Consider the following 21,427-nt stretch of genomic DNA (forward strand, 5'->3'; position numbering starts at 1 on the left):
TTAGCCCATATGTAGCCCATGCGGGAACCACGTGGGCCAGCCCATGTCCATCCCATGCCCAGTTAGCCCACATGTAGCCCTTGCGGGAACCACGTGGGCCAACCCACTTCCATCCCATGCCCAGTTAGCCCACATGTAGCCCACGCGGGAACCACCTGGGCCAGCCCACTTCCATCCCATGCCCACTTAGCCCACATGTAGCCCATGCGGGAACCACGTGGGCCAACCCACTTCCATCCCATGCCCAGTTAGCCCACATGTAGCCCACGTGGGAACCACCTGGGCCAGCCCACTTCCATCCCATGCCCACTTAGCCCACATGTAGCCCATGCGGGAACCACGTGGGCCAGCCCACGTCCATCCCATGCCCAGTTAGCCCACATGTAGCCCATGCAGGAACCACGTGGGCCAGCCCACTTCCATCCCATGCCCAGTTAGCCCACATGTAGCCCATGCGGGAACCACGTGGGCCAACCCACTTCCATCCCATGCCCAGTTAGCCCACATGTAGCCCATGTGGGAACCACTTGGGCCAGCCCACCTCCATCCCATGCCCAGTTATCCCACATGTAGCCCACGTGGGAACCACTTGGGCCAGCCCACTTCAATCCCATGCCCAGTTAGCCCACATGTAGCCCATGTGGGAACCATGTGGGAAAGCCCACTTCCAACCCATGCCCAGGTATCCCACATGTATCCCACGTGGGACCCCTGTAATTTGCCCACATCAAGCCCATGCCCACGTGGTACCCAAGTAGCCCAACTCGTACCCATGCGGGACCCATGTGGGCGTGCTGGCTGGGTAATAGAGACATCACCGCCGCTAGAGGGCACTATACCACAGCATAATTTTTGTATTGGAATTGCCACAGGGGAATCTTAGCTCACATCATATAATTAATATATAACTGTGTTCTAGAAATAATGAAAATAATGGCTGTTAGAGCCAAATCATTAAAATATTCCAATGAATTGGTGCGACCATGGGGTGGCGCTATGCGCTATAAAAGGGTCAAGTTCATGGGCACCTTTGGGAGATTTTTGACCGCAGGTATGCTGTCGTTCAAACATGAGCAAAAAGGTTGATTTAGACTATTCACCTGATCTGCTTGTGGAGCCCAGGATGTTTGCTTTGCATGGTGACGTTGGAGTAATAAATATACCTTTCTGCATGAAGAACTGGCCTGCATCATTTCAATTATACTCAGCGAACAGTATGGTATATAGACCATCGGCGCGTCAGCCAAGTCCAACCACGGGTTCAACTCCTCGGTAGCTCGGTATGTTTTTTCGTAAAGTAAAGACCTGCTTCATCATACAAGACTGTCGCACAAAACAAATGAACATAGCAGATCTACAAGCACACAACGCCTCGCACTAGCGAGGCGTTGTGTGCTTGTAGATCTGCTATGTTCAATATTTTAAATAATTTTTAAAATGATGAATCCAAAACAAACGGTTTTGGACATTTCCACCCGACAACAACGATATAGTATAAATGACATGAAACAAACCTGGTGGTACTGATGCTCCTGTCCACCAGGCCGGGCTGGACACTGCAGATAGAGGAGAGAGTGGACAGTAGACAGATTACTATAAACACCCACTTCTTCAATCAATGACTCCCTTTTCGTCCAGACAGATAAGGCAGTTAGTGGGAGAGACAGTGAAGCTCCTTGGCTCTTAAATAAATAGGTTTAAGAGCCAAGGACACAGGTCAATTGTACTCTGTAGTAGTCCTCCGAGTGAGAATCATAACACCAAAGAAAAAGCCTGTTTCAAAAGTAAACTTCGACTTCAGTACTTACATACCAGATTGATATATAGTGCTACTTTTTTAAATCAGTTGTATCCCTGTTGGTATCTATCTATTGGTATATTCCAAGGTTGTTATGCTATGAAATAAACGAGTAAGAAGAAAACTAACTCTATGATTTGAATCAGCATGAGTTCGTTTTGTAAACACAACACAGTTACGTGGTCTGTTTGCATCTCTGCATTTTCGTATAACTACTTGACCACGGTCATTCATATTGGACCTTGGTTTGGACTGAGGCCTGTGCGTAACTGTACTAGACACGCTTATATCCACAAGGGAAACATATTTATATCTTGTATGTACATTGATTTTATGACTGTCTTTGCTGTTGAATGATATTAGTACAGTTATGTTTAAGTAGCAACAATAGAATAACACGTGTGTCATCAGTTACATACTTTACTTATGTCTGCTTTCATACATTCAAATTAAATCAAACATCAGTAAAAAGTGTTTCTCACCTGATGTAGTCAACATGAACAGCGTGGGTCCAGTTCTGGAACGTCTGGTTCAACTGCAAGAACGACAGAAAAATGTGTAATTAAATCGATTATTATGAAATTATTGTTGGTTTTCTTTTCCACTGTCAAATTTGCACACAGTGAAATCCCGAGTGTTCATTTATCCATGTGTAACTCACGGGTCCATTTGGTTCCATTTGTGCCCTCTCTGAGTTCAATGAACACTGAGGATTCTACGGCATGAATACATTGGATTGGATTGGATCTTTCAAAGATAGCAGATCTACGAGCTTGCAGTGCGCGCTGAGCTTGTATATCTGCTGTTTTTCAATAGCTAAAGCATTAAATAACGGTTAAAGGTTTGAGAACCAGTGGTCAATACGGTGGTAGCGGGAACGCGTTATTCTCACCCACTGAACCACCGCCTGCTCCACGTCCGTCTCCGTCAACTCGGACCCCTCGTCGTCCACCTCGAAGGACAGCCTGTAGAAAAGACCCTCTGAGAGAGAGAGAGAGAGAGAGAGAGAGAGGGAGGGAGGGAGGGAGGGAGGGAGGGATGGGGGAGAGACGGAGAAGAATAAGTTGTGATTTTGACACATGGCAGTTTCACGAAGCTTTAAAGCCGAACAGGCCTTCTTCCGCGCGACATAGCAGGAGATAAATGGTGGCACTAAGGGTGATTGAGTGGTGCAGAAATCCATTTTGTAAAAAATGATGTGGGCAAAATCTGCTGCCTTACAGATAAGAATGGAGGAGGAGGAGAGAGAGGGAGAAAGGGAGAAAGAGAGAAAGTGTGTGAGAGAGAGAGAAAGAGTATACTTTGCAATGTGACATGTCCTCCTGGAGGGCCTGGTGTACTTTGTTGCGTGTGTCGTGCGCTTAAAATTGCAGGTCGACAAACTTGCGTATGTTGTGAGTTTGTAGTTCTGCAGAGTATGAATGCGACTTTAGAATGAGTTGAACGCAGAGCGTGTGTGTTATTCTGTCACGTAGCCCAGTGGTTCTCAAGCCGAAATTGTGAAAATAGCCGATCTAAATGCTCACAACGCCTCGCATTTTCACAATAGAACCGTGTTATACAAAATGTAATGCCTCAACTCTTAGTGCTCGCCTGCTGGTTTTCATTAAACCCCTGATTAGACAACATCTGGAACAGCCAGGTGGATGCATTCATTTGAATGAAGCCCCAGGAAATCAAAGGAAAGAGAAAACTATAGTCAGTATGGTGTATGATTTCCCCCAGGGCTGAGGGTTGAGAACCTGGAGTTGATTAACATGTCACAGAAATACTGTGTGACATTTGAACACACCCATGTAGCTTAATCTGTCAATGTAATTATGCAAATTAACAGCACAGCGTGCAATGGTGGCCAGTCTAGAAGTCCCTCTGGTGTCAGTAGAACCAAACTGTTGAAGGCCCAATCAAGTTTTTATTTTTTTATTTTTATTTTTACGTCTGCATCACTGACTGGGCATTTAAGACAAAATGGCTATCTTTTATATGGAGCAAAAGTGTGATTAAGTAAGCATGTAGATAAAGGATCAATAGAATAAAAAGTTTGGGACTGCAATGGTTTCATGTCGGCTTTAAAGGACATACCATTGTCCATTGTGTCCATTGTGATTTGTAGTTTACATAAAGAAATGTGTTTGTTTCCATTTTGTACCTATTCAATAAATGTGTTTGTTTCCATTTTCTATTCAATAAAAGTTGTAGAACCTGGACAATTTAAAGTACAGTAGTGTTTTCCCCACACCATTACAACATGAATGACATTTAATTTTAAAAGAGTAGGATGATATCTACTAAACGGCATACACTTAAAGTATGTACATATCAAACGGCAATCTCTCTGCTAAGTCAAGACTGCCATGGCCTTTTTAACAAAGTAGACACAAATTTGGTCACACATTTTTTTCGTTTGCAACATAAAACAATACGGTCCCAGTTTACTCTACTATCTCCAAAAAGCCACATTGCAATGTTAATGAATGGAGATACATTACTTCAATGTTGACTTGCAAATGTGCTGGAGTGTTTAACATTTACAAGGACCCTTCTACTCATGGGCATTTGTAAAACAAGACAGCAACAGAAAAAGCCATTCGTAGGGCAGCAGCGTAGTAGAATACATTATGTTGTTGAATAATGTAGCATTTAAAGTGCACAAACGGAATGCGTTGTGTCACTACTGTATGTGCCGAGGTGGCCGGTGCATTTCATGTTTTCACGTTCTGTTCAAATCTCCTGCTATGCCTCACAGGGGCCACTAGGTGTCAGTGCACTGTCTATAGTTGGGGTTAGTCAGACGGTCTCAGACAGACACACAGTCTCCTGTACAATCCTATAATCTCTCCTCCACCATGCAGCTCCTCGTGGGAGCCTCCCGCAGATGTCTTCAGACTTTCAGTGGAGTTGTTCATAACTTTCTTTTTAGAAGTTTGGGGCCATCTAGCATCTAACCGTCCACATCTCATAAGGAGATTAAAAGAGCAGACTGGAATCTTTTGACTCCACGAGGGTCAGTCGGTCATAAAACACAGGCTAGCGACCCGCTTTTTTCCCCCCTTCTTTTATTGAGGTTGGGTTTATGTTTTTCACTCTGCGGTGAATTGTAAAAAAAAAAGCAACCGAGCAGGATATCTCCCAAGAAGCTCAGTGGATTGAGATATATATCCGTATATCGTTACTGTCGGGCAGAAACCTCGTATCTCCCAAGTTTAAAATTTGTATGTTTTTTCGTAAAGTAAAGCCCTGCTTCATCATACAAGAGTGTCGCACAAAAGCAGTGAAAATAGTCGATCTACAAGCACACAATGCATCGCGGTGCAAGGCATTGTGTGCTTGTAGATCAGCTATTTTCACTATTTTAAATCATTTTTAAAATGACAAATAAAAAACAAACAGTTTTGGACATACAAAGTTTCCTCCCGAGAACAGCGATATCAGGGAGCGTGTCTGAGTGAGCGAGCGAGCGAGAGCGAATGAGAGAGAGAGAGAAAGAAGAGAGTGAGTGAGAGAGAGAGAGGAGAGAGGGGGGGGGGAGCAGGTAGAGGGGCGAAAGAAAGGTTGAGAAAGATATAGAGAGGTTTTGTAGCCTACAGTATATTGACATTCTCGTGATCCATTTATGAGAGATGCACTGTACGGTATGTACGGAATGAGCATGATAGAAGAGAGAGATGAGGGAAGGAGTAGACAGACAAAGAAGAGAGACAGGAGCACGAGGGAGGGGGAGAGAGAGAGAGAGAGAGAGAGAGAGAGAGAGAGAGAGAGAGAGAGAGAGAGAGACACACACACACAGAAAGACATACAGACAGACAGACAGAGAGAGACACTAATAGGAGAGTCTGACGGCAGAGAGATTGAGATAGGAGAGTTCAGATAGTCCATGGGCCATACGAGATGTCGGTATCCGAAAGGTGGCAAAGGTTACCATGCATTTTTTAAAAGCTCTATATCTGTAGATTATATTTTGGTACGATAAGCCTTTCTGAGACACAGCTAAATTGGTGTTATCAGCCGCTAGAGTTGGTGTCCCATTAATTTAATATACAGGAGGAAAAAAATAATCTGCTTTACGTAGCACATAAGGGGTCAAAGGGTTCATGATTCTGAATCCATTGCAAGCATCTGTTTTGCATGGGACAAATGGGTTAATGGGACACCAACTCTAGCGGCTGATAACACCAATTTAGCTGTGTCTCAGAAAGGGTTATCATACCAAAATATAATCTACAGATATAGAGCTTTTCAAAAATGCATGGTAACCTTTGCCACCTTTCGGATACCGACATCTCGTATGGCCCATGGACTAAAAGGAGAGGATAGATATGACGAATGCAAAAATATTCTCCAACATACTGTATGCTAGAATATAATACGTAGTACACCAGGTACACTAGTTCATCATTGATTGGACAACTACACTCCATGTTAGTGTTCTAATCCCCGGCCCCCCGCAATCACAACCAACCAATCAGCAATCCCAATCACAACCAACAAATCAGAAAACCACCAGAGCATAAAACAACCCCTTCACCCGATTGACAGGCCTAGCAACACTATACAGTGTCGACAGAAAGTCTGACAAGAAGACAGAAGTCTAACAAGAAGACAGAAGTCTAACAAGAAAACAGGAGTCTAACAAGAAAACAGAAGTCTAACACGGTCTACCGCGGCAGCTGCTGAAGACAACCACCTTAGTCAACTACAGCACTGCAAGAATAATTTCCACCCCAGCACATGTCATTTAATACAGCGTTCGACTGTGAAAATTTAATTTATCCGAAAATAAATGGAAGGAACAAATCCGGAGATAGGTTTTCTGCTCCGCTTCACATTCTCAAATCAAAGCGTAAAAAATAATCAAATAGCTTTGACATTTAATTCGAGAGACGTGAATTGAAGGTTGATTTGCGCCGTAAACAAGTGAACTTCTCTCAGCATATCGTCGTTGTCGGGTGGAAACCTTGTATCTCCAAGTTTCATTTGTATTTGTATGTTCTTTCGCAAAGTAAAGCCCTGCTTCATCAGACAAGGTCGTCGCACAAAAGTAGTGAAAACAGCAGATCTACAAGCACACAACGCCTCGCACCGCGAGGCGTTGTGTGCTTGTAGATCGGCTGTTTTCACTAGTTTAAATCATTTTTAAAATGATAAATGCTAAACGAACGGTTTTGGACATACAAGGTTTTCATCGGACAACGACGATATTTACATAACTATTTTGACAAGTTAAAGATGAATATTTCTTGCAGTGCACTACTCATCATTCCACTCCGATACGGGGAGTTCTTATTTGTCTACGACTACATTTGGCGTTACTGCATGACATACTGTTCCCTGATGCCAGTCCACACAGACATGTAAAATGAAAGCGGGGTTTACATTGGCATGGCGGCGACTCGGCGGGCTCGGCGGCCAAAGTCGTGGCTGCTGTGGCTCCGTGGGCGGGCAGCGCCGTGCCCTTTTGGAGGCCACCGCCGCCGCCGCTGACCGCGGACGGAATTGCTTTGAGCGGCGCGATCGTAAACGGCGAGGACGCCGAGGACAGAGGCTGAGCGTCCTTTGTGGGTACGACGTGGTGGCCGCTGACAGTACGATGGGGACGATGTGGCCGCGTGGGGAAGGGGCTCGCCGCGTCCCCTTGGCTCTCTCTGACATTGTCGTCATTGCCGTGGCCTGGCTGTGTGTCACCAGTGTCTTGCTCCAGTGTCCCCCCCGAGCTCTGCTTCCCGCTGTGATGTGACATGATTGGACCGGCGCTCACGCTGTGCAGCTTTGAAAGGGTTGAATTTGGACCCCTGCCGGGTTTCTTGGACACAGCGAGGCTCCCGCCGGGACTGGACGACGGGGCAGTGCTCGCGGCCGCAGTGCTCCCCGCCGCTGTGCTCTGCACGGCCGACGTCCGATTGCCGCTGGCCACCGCCTCGTCCGCCCTCGCTGTTGTGGTGATTGTCGCCGTGGTTACCTCTTGGGGCTCCTCGGCTGCTGTGGTGTTTAATTTGCCGGGCACGGAGGTGCTTGCGTAATCAGGGCCATGCAGATCACTGGCGTGGCTGTCTCTGGAGGGGAGCCCGCCTGTTGGCCGCGGTGACCCAGAAACAGAGCTCTGATCCGGGGCAGCGATGCTGCTGGGAGACGTGTGGGTCGGGGAAGTTAGGAGGAAGAGGGGGATGTTTTGGCCAGCAGCAGCAGCAGCATGTGTGGAGTTCAGATTAACTGCGGCACTGACAGGTGGTGCACGCATTACGGAGGAAGGAATCTGACTGGGCTCTGAAGCCGGAGGTGAACGCGGGTGAGACGTGTTGTCGTAGGGGCCGGCGGCGGCTTCTAGATTCAAACTGACAGCGGGTGAGCGGGACATTTCCGGCGGCCCGGCAGGGCCGGTAACCGAGGGCTTAAGGGTATTCAGTGGGGGGCTGGGGGAAGATGTTTGGCTTTTCTCCAGTGGAGTGGCATTGTGGGTCAGAGTAGCTGCTGAGGCAGTGGAGGAGGAGGACCTGCCGGGATTCAATTCAGGATGTGTTTTATAAGCGGCATGGACAGCAGGGTCAGGGTCTGTGCTGCTGTCTGCAGTGACGGCGAGGTTACTCGAGGTCTCTGCTGACTGTACGGGAGGAGTGACAACAACAGCCTGGGAACCTTCCGCCGTCTCCACGTCAACGCGAACAAAGGACTCCGATTGGCCGAGCGGGGCGATCGGGGACGGCCGCAGCGTTTGCCGTTGGCCAGGCGGGATCGTGTGGGGTGAACGAACGGGACCTGACTGGTCGTCGACTCTGGGGTACTGTCGGACGAATGTCTCGTTTGATTCGCCGACAGGGGGCGTGAGGGACAACGGGGCAGGTTCCGATTGGGTGGCTGAGGGCGGCAGGTACGCAGCGGTGGGTTGAGAGGGCAGTGTGGCAGAGAGAGGAGGATGAAGAGGAGAGGGAGAGAGAGGTACGGACGTGGAGAGAGGACGAGGGAGAAAAGAGGCGGCGTAGGGAGAGACGGTACGACGGATGAGAGGGAGGGAGGGAGTAGAGCGATGGAGGGTGGGAGAGGACGGAGGAGGAGGGGTGAGGAAGGGGTCGAGGAGGGAGGGAGAGAGGAGAGGGGAGAGAACAGAGGGAGCGTGGAGGGAGGGAGCGAGAGCAAACGGGGTGAAATGGGGCTGTGGCAGCGATTTAATGCCACCATCATGTATGTCGGTCTGTGCTGACTCAACTGTGTGAGCGCTTGCAGCGTGGGGCGTATGTGTTGTATGTTCAGCGTGTGCGTCTGGCCCTGTCCTATGACTCAAACTAGAGTTTGCCTGACCCCCCCGAGCGTGTGTGTCTGTGTGCACTGGGCCGCCTGTATGCGCTGGCGTGCGTGTGACGTCCATGGGCCACGCGAGCGTGGGGCTTGGCGCTGGCGTCTGTGTTTGCGTGGTACAAGCCGCGACCATATGTGCACGTGCGTGACTTTGCGTGACCGCAAGTGTCTCCGTGGGCATCTGAGCGCGTGATGGAATGCGCGTGGAGTGCGCGCCCCCGCTGTGTGAGACCACCGGGTTTAAAGTGTCTGAATGACCCGGCCCTGGATCGCGCAGGGGGCCGGAGGCGCCGGAGCCCAACACCAAGCTGCTGTGGAGCGCCGGCGTGCGTGTTGGCGCCGCAACAGAGGGTTCCGGCCACCAGGAAGAGGCGTGCGGTGTTACATCATCAGAGCGTGCCTGCGCCTGTGCTCCGGTGACCTGTGTGTTTGAGCTCTGCAGAAGCGAGTGCGTCCTCCCCGGTGTTTCTCCGCGTGAGGCCGCGTTGGCGCTGTGCGAGCTAGATGTCTCTATCGGTGAGAGGGGAGGAGACAAGGCGAGAGGGCCTTCCCCCGCTGGCACAGGGGAGGGAGGTGAGTGGGGAGTAACGGTGGGCTCACCCCCGGGCGCCTCGACGCCCGCGGCGGAGACCCGAAAGGTCTCCGGATTGGGGAGATACGAGAGTGGACTTAGTCCTGAATGTACAGCCGGCCTCGCTGCGACTGGCAGCGATGACAGCTCGGAGACAGACCGCTGGGCCGGATGTGTCGGCGCACCGGCCCCGTAGGAGTCGAACCGCGAGCCGACATCTCTCTGTACCGACTGTAAAGGTGACGGCCACAGAGCGGCTGAACCCTCAAAGGGCCGGAGCGTCTCCCGTGGCGTGACTGAGTGACCCCGCTGAGCCCCGCCTGCCGAATCGGCACCGGCGACTGACAAATTGGATCCCAGTGAAGATGCCACAGGAGACGGCTCAATTTGGCTCATCACAGACTCAGCGGGGATCGCGCCGGGGGCGGCGAACCTATTACCCTGGCCGTCGAGCTGCCGACTCCCCTCTGAGAGGGTCGATTCGCTCGCCGAGCGGGGAGGAGCAGAGACGCTGGTGAGAAGGGGCACGACTTCAAGGACGGGTGACGTGCAAGACGCAGCGGCGAGGCTTCCCGCTGGGGACAGAGGAGAGAGGAGGAGAGGCGGGGACGCGCCTGTCTCGCCGCCTGCCACCCGGTCCGCGTTCCTTTCGAGCCACTCGGACAGCAAGCGGGAAGACGTAGAAGACAAAGAGGGCCCGGGATCCCTGGCGACGTCTCGCTCAGCGGGCCGCAGATTTACGACGGCGCTCCCCGGTTCTGCGGGAGAGGGGGCGAAGGAGAGAGGAGACGCGGGAAGAAGCGAGGAAGAGGAGAGGGGACGAGGGGCAGGGGAAGGGGGATGGAGAACACCCACGGGAGACGAGCAGACGGGGAGAGTTAGTAGAGGAGGCAGGGCAACGGTGCGAGTGGAGGAGAGAGGGAGAGACGCAGAGAGGAAATAAACAGGAGAAGGGGAGACGAAAAGAGGAGAGAGAAGAAGAGTGGCCGAGGGGGGGTGGCGAGGGATGCTGGGAGAGGGGGAGAAAGCCAGAGAGGAGATATCCCAACGAACAGGAAGAGCGGGAAACGAGGACACTGACGGCCCAGGGAGGAGCGAAGATCCGGTAGGGAGCGTTTGGGTCGACGTCGACTCGCCTGCGTGCGTCTCTACGGCCGTGCTTGGGTGAAAACAGTCAACGACAAACTCGTCTCTCTCGTTGACGGAGTGCCGCGTGTGTGTCTCTCCCAGGAAACACGCACGGGAGGGAGAGGGTGTCCGCCGTGCGTCTAGAAGCGGGGGGGAGGGGGTGACATGTGTGCCGAGGAGGGAGGGAGAGTGGGAGAGAGGAATGGGAGTGGGTGACAGAGAGGAGGGAGAGAGTGGAACCACTGGCGTCACGGACGGAGAGAGAGAGGGAGGTGTGGTGAGAAGAGTAGAGAGAGCAGAGGAGAGAGGCAGGAGAGATGGGGCCAGAGTGACAGCCTGTGTGTGGGACATGTGGTCATTTGTCTTTAGCGCATTTCCATTCAAACTGTCTGTGCGTGATGTCATGGGCTCCGTCGTCTCTTGGGTTTGTTTGTTTAAATCCACGGCCGTCATAGATCGTATATAAGTCTCTGTCAGAAGTAGGGAGCTGCTAGCTTGCGCCACGGCCGCCTGTGTAGCCGAGGATCTGTTTTCAGAGAGATTAAACGAAAGTTCGCTTCCTGCGTCAAAACCGCTCGCCGTCGTTTCCCCAGTAACGCCCCCCACCTCCAATTGGCTGAATAAACGTTCCTCAGAGCCAATATCCTGGGTTTGGTTGAAGTTTTCCGTTCCTGTGGCGATCGCCGCAGGGCTTTGCGTTTGGCGTTCCAGAGGCGTAATGGGGGTGGGCTCATCCATGGAATAGAGGGAGTCATAGTCAAACAGGCCCCTCTCGGTGAGCTCGGCCAGATCGTAGAGAAACGCTTCCGTGCCTGAGGCGTAGTCGTCGTCAACCAGCAGCTCCATGGGATCGGTCCAGTTGCCCAGGTGAGCCGTGCCGTTCTCCTCGCCGCTCGCACTCGGCGGCGACAACTGGGGCGCCGCGGGCTTGTTCTTGCGATTGCCGAGCAACGACGAAGACGACGACGCTGCCACGGGGGCTACATGGAAGCCATCCTGCATATCCGATTGCCACTCTGTCTGTTGCTCTGAAAATGACTCCCGAGTTGATGTCGCAACCTCTGATTCAGGAGGGGGTTTAGAGTCTGAGGGTGAGGATGTGGTGGCGGGGGTCTTATTTTGGGTTACAGGGGAAGGCTGTGTTATATCCGATGGATGTGAGGTGACCGTAGCGGGTCTTTCTGTTGTGTGCGCGACACCCAGAACGGTAGTCACGCGAGGAAGCCCTGATGAGTTCCGCGGCGCGTTTGCAGGAGTGGTCGTTATTTTAACGCGTTTAGGGCCGACCGTAGGCTTGGCTGTCGTGGGGATGAACCCCGGCGTGTGCAAGGCAGGTTTGGTGATATACAATGTCCTGGATGGGGCGGCGGTGACTGCCACCTCTTGTCTCTTCCTCCCCGGCGGCCAGATCAGAGGGGTGGAGATGAAGCCCAGCGAGGTCTTGGAGGCGCCGCCGCGGTGGCCCGGGGCCCTGTGGGGCCTGGGGGGATGAGGATGAGGCGCCGGAGGTCTAGACTGCGACGCCGGGCCCGGGGGTCTGGGCTGGGCGGCTGAGGGTCGGGCAGGGTGGCCGTGATCCGGGGTTATTCGGGCCCTGCGATGATGTGGGGCTGTGGCTCGAGGGGGGCGCCCGGGGCCTTGCGGCGGAAGTCTAGAGGCCTGAAGCCGGGAGGCAGGGAACGCCGAAGGGAGCCAGGGCCGTCCCGATTCGGGAAGCGGGGGATCAGAGCCCGGGCCTGAGGACCTGGGTTGTTGAACGACGGGGGACGGAGGACCAGCGAACGTGCTCGGTTTGAGGTTTCGGGAGATGGGTCTGATGGCCGAAGAGGCACGGTGAGGCCGCGAAGCCTCGGGGAGTCCGCGGCGACGTCCCGCGTTAGGGGCTACAGGGGGACGGGATCGGGAGGCTGAGGCCGGAGACTCCCGGTGACCTTGATCTCGAGAGGCTGGGGATCTCGCGACGCCGGATTTAGAGGCACGCCCGAGTCTTCCTCGAGTCTTAGACCGGGAGTGCTGAGAGGGACGTTGAGAAGTTAATTTTGTGCCGGCAGCAGTAGCAGTAGTGGTGGTGGTAGTGGTGGTAATAGCTTTGGAGGGAGATCTGGGGACTGCCTTCCTTGAAGACGGGCGCCGTCGGGGCCGTCTATGCAACACACTCTCCTTCGCTGTCACCAGAACACAGTGCATCACACCAGCAGGGGCCAATTTGATGAAAGAGCAGGTTATAAAAAGCAATCATTATATAATTACATGCCAAATATATCGTCACTGTCGGGCAGAAACCTCGTATCTCCAAGTTTCAATTGTGTACGTTTTTCCGCGAAGTGACGCCCTGCTTCATCAGACAAGGCCGTCACACAAAAGTAGTGAAAACAGCAGATCTACAAGCACACAACGCCTCGCGGTGCGAGACGTTGTGTGCTTGTAGATCGGCTGTTTTCACTAGTTTAAATCATTTTTAAAATGATAAATGCAGAACCAACGGTTTCGGACATACAAGGTTTTCACCCGACAACGACGATATAGTAGAACAACAATGCAACTTGTAATGGGAGCTCAATCAGGTTGCATACTGAGTATTAAAATACTCGCCCCTTGAGATTAGACCAACACATTAGGGTGGTTACTATGACTAGTTGATTATTGTACCCTGATTAGGAGTCATTTGTTAGTTGACATTACAGCAAGGAAAAGAACTGAGAAAGAAAGAACTAATGAAAGAATCAAATGAAGAAAGACTAAGAAAGTAAGTGTTAGACATGACAAAAACAAACACTTATTCAAGTTTTGAGGTTCCCTGAGTAATAACTATCTACTGTATACCAAGGTTTTCTCAACATCATTACAGTGCAAGCTATCAAAGTTAGTCTGTAAGGAATCAATGAGGTGAAAGTTTCCACATCTCGATGTTTCAGCGTGAAACCCTGAGATGCTGTTACGGTATCATCTGGGGTGCCCATGTTCGGAGTGAGACAAATCGACAAAAGACAACGTTATCAAATGCGATTTGCTCTGCATTGATTTTCTTGTCTTTTCCCCCCTAAGCTGATTAGCTGAGCGGTTACTGAGAGCGTAGAGAGAGAAGTGAAGGAATAGGAAATGAAAGTATGTTCACGCAGGGGAAAACTAAGAGAACATGGGTTATTGCCAGACCCATGAAATGGGTAGGCCTACATAAGCAAATGTCGGTCTGTCCCTTTTCTATATAAAGGGTATATATGATGATGACATGATGATGACATGCCTACAAAAGGCATGATGTCATAAATGATGATGACAGACAGGGGGTTGGCAGAACCGGGGTCTGGCACAACCAGGTTGACCTGGTCTAGTTTATTATGCGATGGACAAAAAAGTTGAGAAGAGAGCTGGTTAGAGGTTACCAATGGCAACGGAGGACCTGGCCAGGGAGCTGTTAGTGGAGAGAAGAGAGGAGAGGAGACGGGAAGAAAGAAAGGGAGAGAAGACGACAGGATGAAAATCCAGGGTTTTTTATTTCAGGGAACCCCAGTTTGATATACAGTATATTATAGGCACAGACCCCCTCGACTCTGAGAGCGTAAAAAAGGAACCAAATGTATATAGTATTATATTCTAATATACACAGACATAATGCCTTATTGCTCTCCATTGGAATGCCTACCGGAAATACTATCCGTAGGTCAATCCGGTGCACTTCACAACTATGTAATATTCACGCCAGGGCTCCACCAGGAGCGTTGCGTTGTGCCAGCGTCGTGATGGTGACAAAAAGTTAACCGGGGCAAATTGTGCGTCCGACGCGGGCACCGAACACAGCGCAACGTACGTCGGCAATGGAGCACCCTTCATGTATTAAAAAGGGAACGTTCCCTGCGTTGACGCTGATGCAACGCCTGATGGCTGCAGTGGAGTCCTGCCATTAGTTGTAGTTATGGGCGATTTTTGTTCTGATGGATGCCAACTGTACAGTATGTCTGTGTTAGCATGGGTAATTAAGAGGGGTCGGGGCTTAGTAATGGGTCAATATGACAGAGAGAGAAGTGACAGAGAAAGATAGCCTACTGTACAAGTTTAGTAGGAGTCAAGACGCTACATAGCATGCAGAGCCTCTAAAGCAGTTGTATGTAAACAAATCACAAAGGTCTAAAATCAATCCCAGTTGTTGCACCAACCTCCAGTCTTATAGCACTACAGTATATAAGTGAGTGCCATCTATACTACAAACATGCTTGACATACAAAAAATATTCATTGCACTCAATAAATACCTAGAAATTGTACTTGTCCAATCCATAATATATAAATAAACATTATGGTGTCCAGGAAGCTGGTTAGCAGTGGTTCTTAGTCTTAGTTTAGCAGCTGTGTATTGTTTAAATTATCAGCGAGTGACCGAGTGTGCGTCGCATCTTTCTTTGTACAAAGCCATTGCTTGGCTGATAGTAGCCCATTGCATATCATAACCTCTAGGTACAGGGCTGGTCAGTCCTTTGCAGCCGTTCAGCGGGTGCAGTGCAGTGCTCTTACCAGGCTTTGAGAGGTTAGTAGCAGCGTGGTTAGTGGTGCTAGAGGAGACAGTAGACATGTCACTGGTTGGCTGGTGAGCTACAGAGGGGAAAAACAATCACAGAATTATAACAGTCAAATGAAAAGTGATTGAAAACAATGAGTGAACACTGCGGCTGTACACTTCGCTAACCTGGGGGTCTATACTTGGTATCCCATTCCCATCCTTCTTTCCCTCTACACACCAAATGTCTTGTGCTAGACATACCCGACCAACAAGCAGGCTGCTACTTCCGCAGAATGTCCGACTATTATAACATGCCCCAGAACAGTGAAACTAGAGTTTTGTCATTAACGTATTTATGTATGTTTTATTGTTGTATACTGCCTGCGTGCCTATATGGAACTAAGCGGTCCCTGGCCTGAAAACGTTAAAGACCCCTGATATAAAGAGCATGAAATGGCACAATGTCAGCCTATTAATAGTGTCTGAAGAGAGCGTTGTCTGGTTGGACTCAGTGGAACTGACCCAGTCAAACAACACGCCTGGCAATAAAACCATGGAAACCTGACTGACACTCACTTCCTGTCTGGGTTCCAGACTATGGAAAGTTCCATCCTGTTCCAAGGTTATAGCCTAGTGATGCTCCTTAAACCCCGGTTCTTTTCCATTGACACATACACATAAATGGTTGCCGCCGTGCCACGGGCCCACGTCCAAAAAGACGCGCGCAAATAAAGACGCTAGCACCTAGCGCGAGCCACTCACATGCGGACAACCACTCGTCGATCAGGCACACATGTGGGCCACATATCGTCACTGTCGGGCAGAATCCTCGTATCTCCAAGTTTCAAATGTGTATGTTTTTTTCGCAAAGTAAAGGCAGGGCTTTACTCATTATACAGGGTTGTCGCACAAAAGTAGTGAAAACAGCCGATCTACAAGCACACAACGCCTCGAGGTGCGAGGCGTTGTGTGCTTTTAGATCGGCTGTTTTCACTAGTTTAGATCATTTTTAAAATGATAAATACAAAACGAACGGTTTTGGACTTTAGGCATTAGCAGATGCTCTAAATCCAGAGTGATTTACAATAAGCAAGCTAATGCATCAAATGCATAGAAATAGTAATCTAGGATCGTAGGTAATCAAAGAACCTATCAACAGTAGAATAAACAAAGTAGCAGATCTGCAAGCTATAAATGCGGCACAAAGCGAGCGTTGCGAGCTTGTCGATCTGCACTACTTTGGCTGTTTTTTCATTTGAATCCTGAAAGGTAACAGTTTTGGACATAATGATGTTTTTACGTGACAGAGACGATATACCGGTAATGTATATAAATGTGTATTGTATGGATGTGCGTCACTGTGCGTTGGCGCACGCACAGACACACACACACACACACACACACACACACACACACACACACACACACACACACACACACACACACACACACACACACACACACGCACACACGCACACTAATGCTGCGTACACAATTGCAGAGTTTGAAGAACAACCACATAAAAACAGGGGAGCCTTGATCGGTGCGTTCCATTCGCGAAAGCAGAACTAACACCATTGTTGATAAAGTGCTTGCACACATTAACCCTCTAAGGCCCACTGTTGTAATATTACAACGTTTGTATTTTATCCAAAAAAAGGTTTAAATCATTTTATTTTAGCTCCATCACCATTAGATTCTATTGTTTAGTATTACAATGCCATTGGCCACAATATTTGCATATAAATACCCCCCACAGGGTCTGACATTCACACCCGCCACACCCGCTGACATTCCAGAGTTTTGACGAACAACATCTCACTTCATGGAAGCTATTCCTCACAAAAACATAAGGAAAATGCCTGTACTATTTTTTTTGGTGATCATTAGAATGTCTAGAACATGTACATATGTTATTATTGTGAAAAATATCCCCCATATGTAAATTAGAGCATGATTTATGATTTATGATTTATGGCTATAAAACCTTACAAAAACATTTTTTTTTAAAAACATTACATTTTCCTCTTATTAGGACTCCTACAACACCATCTGATTTTTTTCAATTTTTTATTTCAAGTATTTCTATATTTGGGCCTTAGAGGGAAACTCAATAACAATGAGTTTGCCTTAGAGGGAAACTCAATAACAAACTGCGGAGGAAGAACATCGGCATCAAATCAAATACAGAAAGTCCATCAACACAACTTTCAGTCCGAATTGTATCAGTGAAACAAAACTTTCCAAAAAAGTTCAAAATGAAGAGAACGACGCCAGTACGACACGTTCTGTCCTTCAGCTATTTTCTGTTATCATTTCATTTGAGTACAAACGGGAAACAGGGACAGATGATTCGGCTCTATGCCTTCATCATCATAATCAATGTGCTGTCCTTCTCTAAAAATCATTTTTAAAACGAACCTGAAGGACATAACTGAGTGCTGGCAAGGCAACGTTCTCTTTATCATCAACACAATCACACAACTTGGACCGGAACCAGAATCAGACTAGAGTTTGAACGATGCCGGATTTTTGGAGTCCGATGCCGATCCGAACTTTTGGAGAGTCCTAGACGACCAATTACCAATGTTTTTACCTATATTTGTCGAAAGATTTCTACTCAATAAAATATATATAATTATATAAAAGATTTCAAGTTTATTTTAGAATATTGAACTTGTTAGCAATTAAATACATACATATAAACACAAATAACAAAGCTACATAAATACATTTACATAAATGTATAGCCTATAATGGATCTACAAGCTTACAACTGTTGTGAGCTTGCAGGGTTAGGGTTAGGGTTTTTGACACCTTGGTTGCATAATTGCTGATACCCGTCAAAATAAGGCAAATTAGTGTTAGACAGTAGAGTTATGACAGTTTTAAAAAGAAAAAGTGTGACCTTAGTTTACACTTCCTGGCGTCAGAGGTGTGGTTATCTACCTTAGTGTCAGAGGTGTGGCTATCTACCTTAGCGTTAGAGGTGTGGTTAGCTACCTTAGCGTCAGAGGTGTGGTTAGCTACCTTAGCGTCAGAGGTGTGGTTAGCTACCTTAGCGTCAGAGGTGTGGTTATCTACCTTAGTGTCAGAGGTGTGGTTAGCTACCTTAACGTAAGAGGTGTGGTTAGCTACCTTAGCGTCAGAGGTGTGGTTAGCTACCTTAGCGTCAGAGGTGTGGTTAGCTACCTTAGCGTCAGAGGTGTGGTTATCTACCTTAGCGTCAGAGGTGTGGTTAGCTACCTTAGCGTCAGAGGTGTGGTTAGCTACCCTAGCGTCAGAGGTGTGGTTAGCTACCTTAGCGTCAGAGGTGTGGTTAGCTACCTTAGCGTCAGACTCAGAGGTGTGGTTAGCTACCTTAGCGTCAGAGGTGTGGTTAGCTACCTTAGCGTCAGAGGTGTGGTTAGCTACCTTACCAGTTGCGTTGCTGGCGTGTGTAACAGCAGCGTTAGTGGCAGCAGCAGTAGCAGCGTTGGTGGCGGTGCTTGAAGAAGTAACTGATTAGCAAAATAAATTGGTAAAGTAAGTAGTTAGTATAAAAAACAAATAAACACACACACACACACACACACACACACACACACAAAACGTTAATGGGATGAGCTGTGAATGCGTTTAATACAGGAAAACATTCCCCAGAGAGATGTTTTGCATTCAATGGATAAATGAACCAAGACGTGTGGTGGTAACATCTCTAGGCGATTCTGGAGAACAGAGCAGCAGCTGTACTCCACACAACGGTGTCGTGTGCCGAAAATAACCCATCTTCGAGTTACAACAACACATCAACACCGGCACGTGACAGCGTTGTGCGACAGAGTATAAAAAAATGTTAAAGCTTTTAAGCGGTTATTGCAGAGCCTTACCAGGGGATGAGGAGCTGGAGTTAGAGGTGGTGATGGTGGTGGTGTTGGTGGAGGAGGTGTTTTGGGTGGTGGTAGTTGGGGTTAGAAGAAGCATGCTTGTGGCGGACACAATGATGGATGATGGAGAGGATGGAGCGATGGGGGGGAGGACTGGAACGGTGGCAAGTTAAACACGATACCGACATGGTAAAGAGCAGTGACAAGGGGGAAATGAGAAATGACAGCATTACCCTTCCATACTCAAGTTGAAATGAGTTGAGAGTGACCCCCCCCACCCCACACACACACACACACACACACACACACACACCCTTCAATAAATAAATAAAGACATAAATAAACAAAAGCGACAAAAATCAATAATTCATATAACTCATTCTGTGCCAATGACTGCTTATGACGGTTTTTTTCCAATAGCCCTGTGTGCCAATGACGGCTTATGACGGTTTTTGTGTTTTTTACATAGAAAAAAAAAAAACTTTTTTTTCATTTTTTTTTTTTTTTTTAAAAGATGTCAAAATGACCTGAGATCAGAGAGATGCTTTTCTCTGTTTGTGTGTTCGCTCCCTCGTTTAGCTGATTGAGAAAATGTGTGTTCATGTGTGTCCATTCTAGTGGATGGACACTTTTTTTCATTCAAACAGCTCTATCTCTGGAACCATTTGTCCGATTGACAAAATTATTTTTGCCACTGAATCACAACAACTGTGTCTGTTTCTGTGGGGAAAAAATTATATATAAAAAAAACATTTTTTTTCATTGCATAGTAAAGAAAAACATACAAAATCTCGGCACAGCTACCTTGGAGCCATTTTGGCATCTGGCACAGAATGAGTTAAGAATGGGAATCGATGCTCAGAAGGAAGCCTATTTGTGTTGTCATGCAGGTTATTCCCAACTTAACTCATTGAGTGCCAATCCCGAACTAGTTCGGCTTTATTAGCGTATCGTAGAGTGCCGATCCCGAACAAGTTCGGCTTTTAAAAAAAAAATATATATATTTTTTGATTTTTTTTTTTTTTTTTTTGGACCCCATCAAATCTGGTGAACATGATTTCAATCGCGATTTTGCATGTTCCACCCCCATACAACCCCATCTAACATACAGGGCAGCCATTTTTGTTTACATTACATGTAAAACATAATGGCGATTATCTCAAGAATGCCTGAACGGATTTCCAATCGGATTTTTTTGTTTGAAAGCTGTGAACAAACTGCACAAATCCACTCCAATGCAATCCAGGATTGCATTGGATTTTTTAGAGCTCATTCTTCTCTGTTTTTTTCCCATGCATGAGGTGTGCAAGGTTTAATCATGGCTAAGTTGACGAAAATAAGGCTTCTAAAATGCTTGGTAGCCAATAGCTAACTTCAAGCTAACTTCATCCTCTTCCTGTACATGCACAAAGGAAAGTGTTCAGGCAAGTAGGGCTTGGGCTTGGGCTCCAGGGCTTGGGCATGCATTACCAGCATATCTCTATTATTCTCTGGTCACTGGGCGCCCTCTAGTGGTGATAGGCTGGCACTCAATGAGTTAAAAAAAATAAAAAATAAAAAATTGATACAATGTTTAATCGGTGGGACTACAATCTAACGCTGTAAAAATCCTCAGTGTCAATTTAACTCTGAGAGTAAATGGAACCAAAGGGAGGGTCCATTTGGTTCCATTCGTACAACCTCAGCATTACAGACCCGTTAAAAGAGTAGTTCACCCCCCAAAATGACTTTTTTTCTATTGATTAATCACACCATGGAGACTTGAGTTCAATAATATTTTTTGTTTTTTGTCGCTTTCCTAAGACAATAATTTGATCACAATAATTTTACCCCCATTGATTCCGGATGGGCGTAAATTTATAATACAATTTTTAGAACCCCCATGAGGCCCCGCACCCCACCGCTTTAGCACCCATATTTTCAAAACATATCTCTGTTGATAAAAGGGGAAAAAGTGGGTATTATTTTAGAAGCATGTCCTTTAATTGCAAAAAAGAGCAAAGCGGCGACAAATTGCCTCTGCGCTTGAGCCGCTGTGAAAGCGCCTGTCGTCGTATTACAACGAGCTCAAATTAAAACGCCAACGAGCCGTGCACCGCGAGAGAACTCCCACGCGCCATCGAGAGCGGCGGGCATTGTCCCCCTTTTTAGTGAGAAAGGAAGGGAGAAATAAAAGACTTCATTAACCTCATCAACAGAACCACAGAGCGGCGAGGGACAACCCCGGCGGAGTCGTAGTCAGGAGCGTCACAAGGGGGGGAAAATTGAGACTGAGGGCCCAAG

General features: G+C 48.1%; 1 protein-coding gene across 3 annotated transcripts in view; it reads right to left on the minus strand.

The window, feature by feature from the left end:
* Positions 1 to 21,427, minus strand: part of adgrg6 (adhesion G protein-coupled receptor G6) — a 196,172-nt gene that overhangs the window by 75,658 nt on the left and 99,087 nt on the right. For all 3 annotated transcript variants that reach the window (XM_080744043.1, XM_080744042.1, XM_080744044.1), the window contains 3 exons: positions 2,691 to 2,779; positions 2,281 to 2,333; positions 1,515 to 1,556 (listed from right to left, as the gene is read on the minus strand). In XM_080744043.1, the coding sequence (XP_080600169.1) occupies positions 1,515 to 1,556; positions 2,281 to 2,333; positions 2,691 to 2,779 (184 nt within the window). The remainder of the gene's footprint in view (positions 1 to 1,514; positions 1,557 to 2,280; positions 2,334 to 2,690; positions 2,780 to 21,427) is intronic.

This window comes from Nannobrachium achirus (genome assembly GCF_963921795.1).
Source record: "Nannobrachium achirus genome assembly, chromosome: 16".
NCBI classification, from domain to species: domain Eukaryota; kingdom Metazoa; phylum Chordata; class Actinopteri; order Myctophiformes; family Myctophidae; genus Nannobrachium; species Nannobrachium achirus.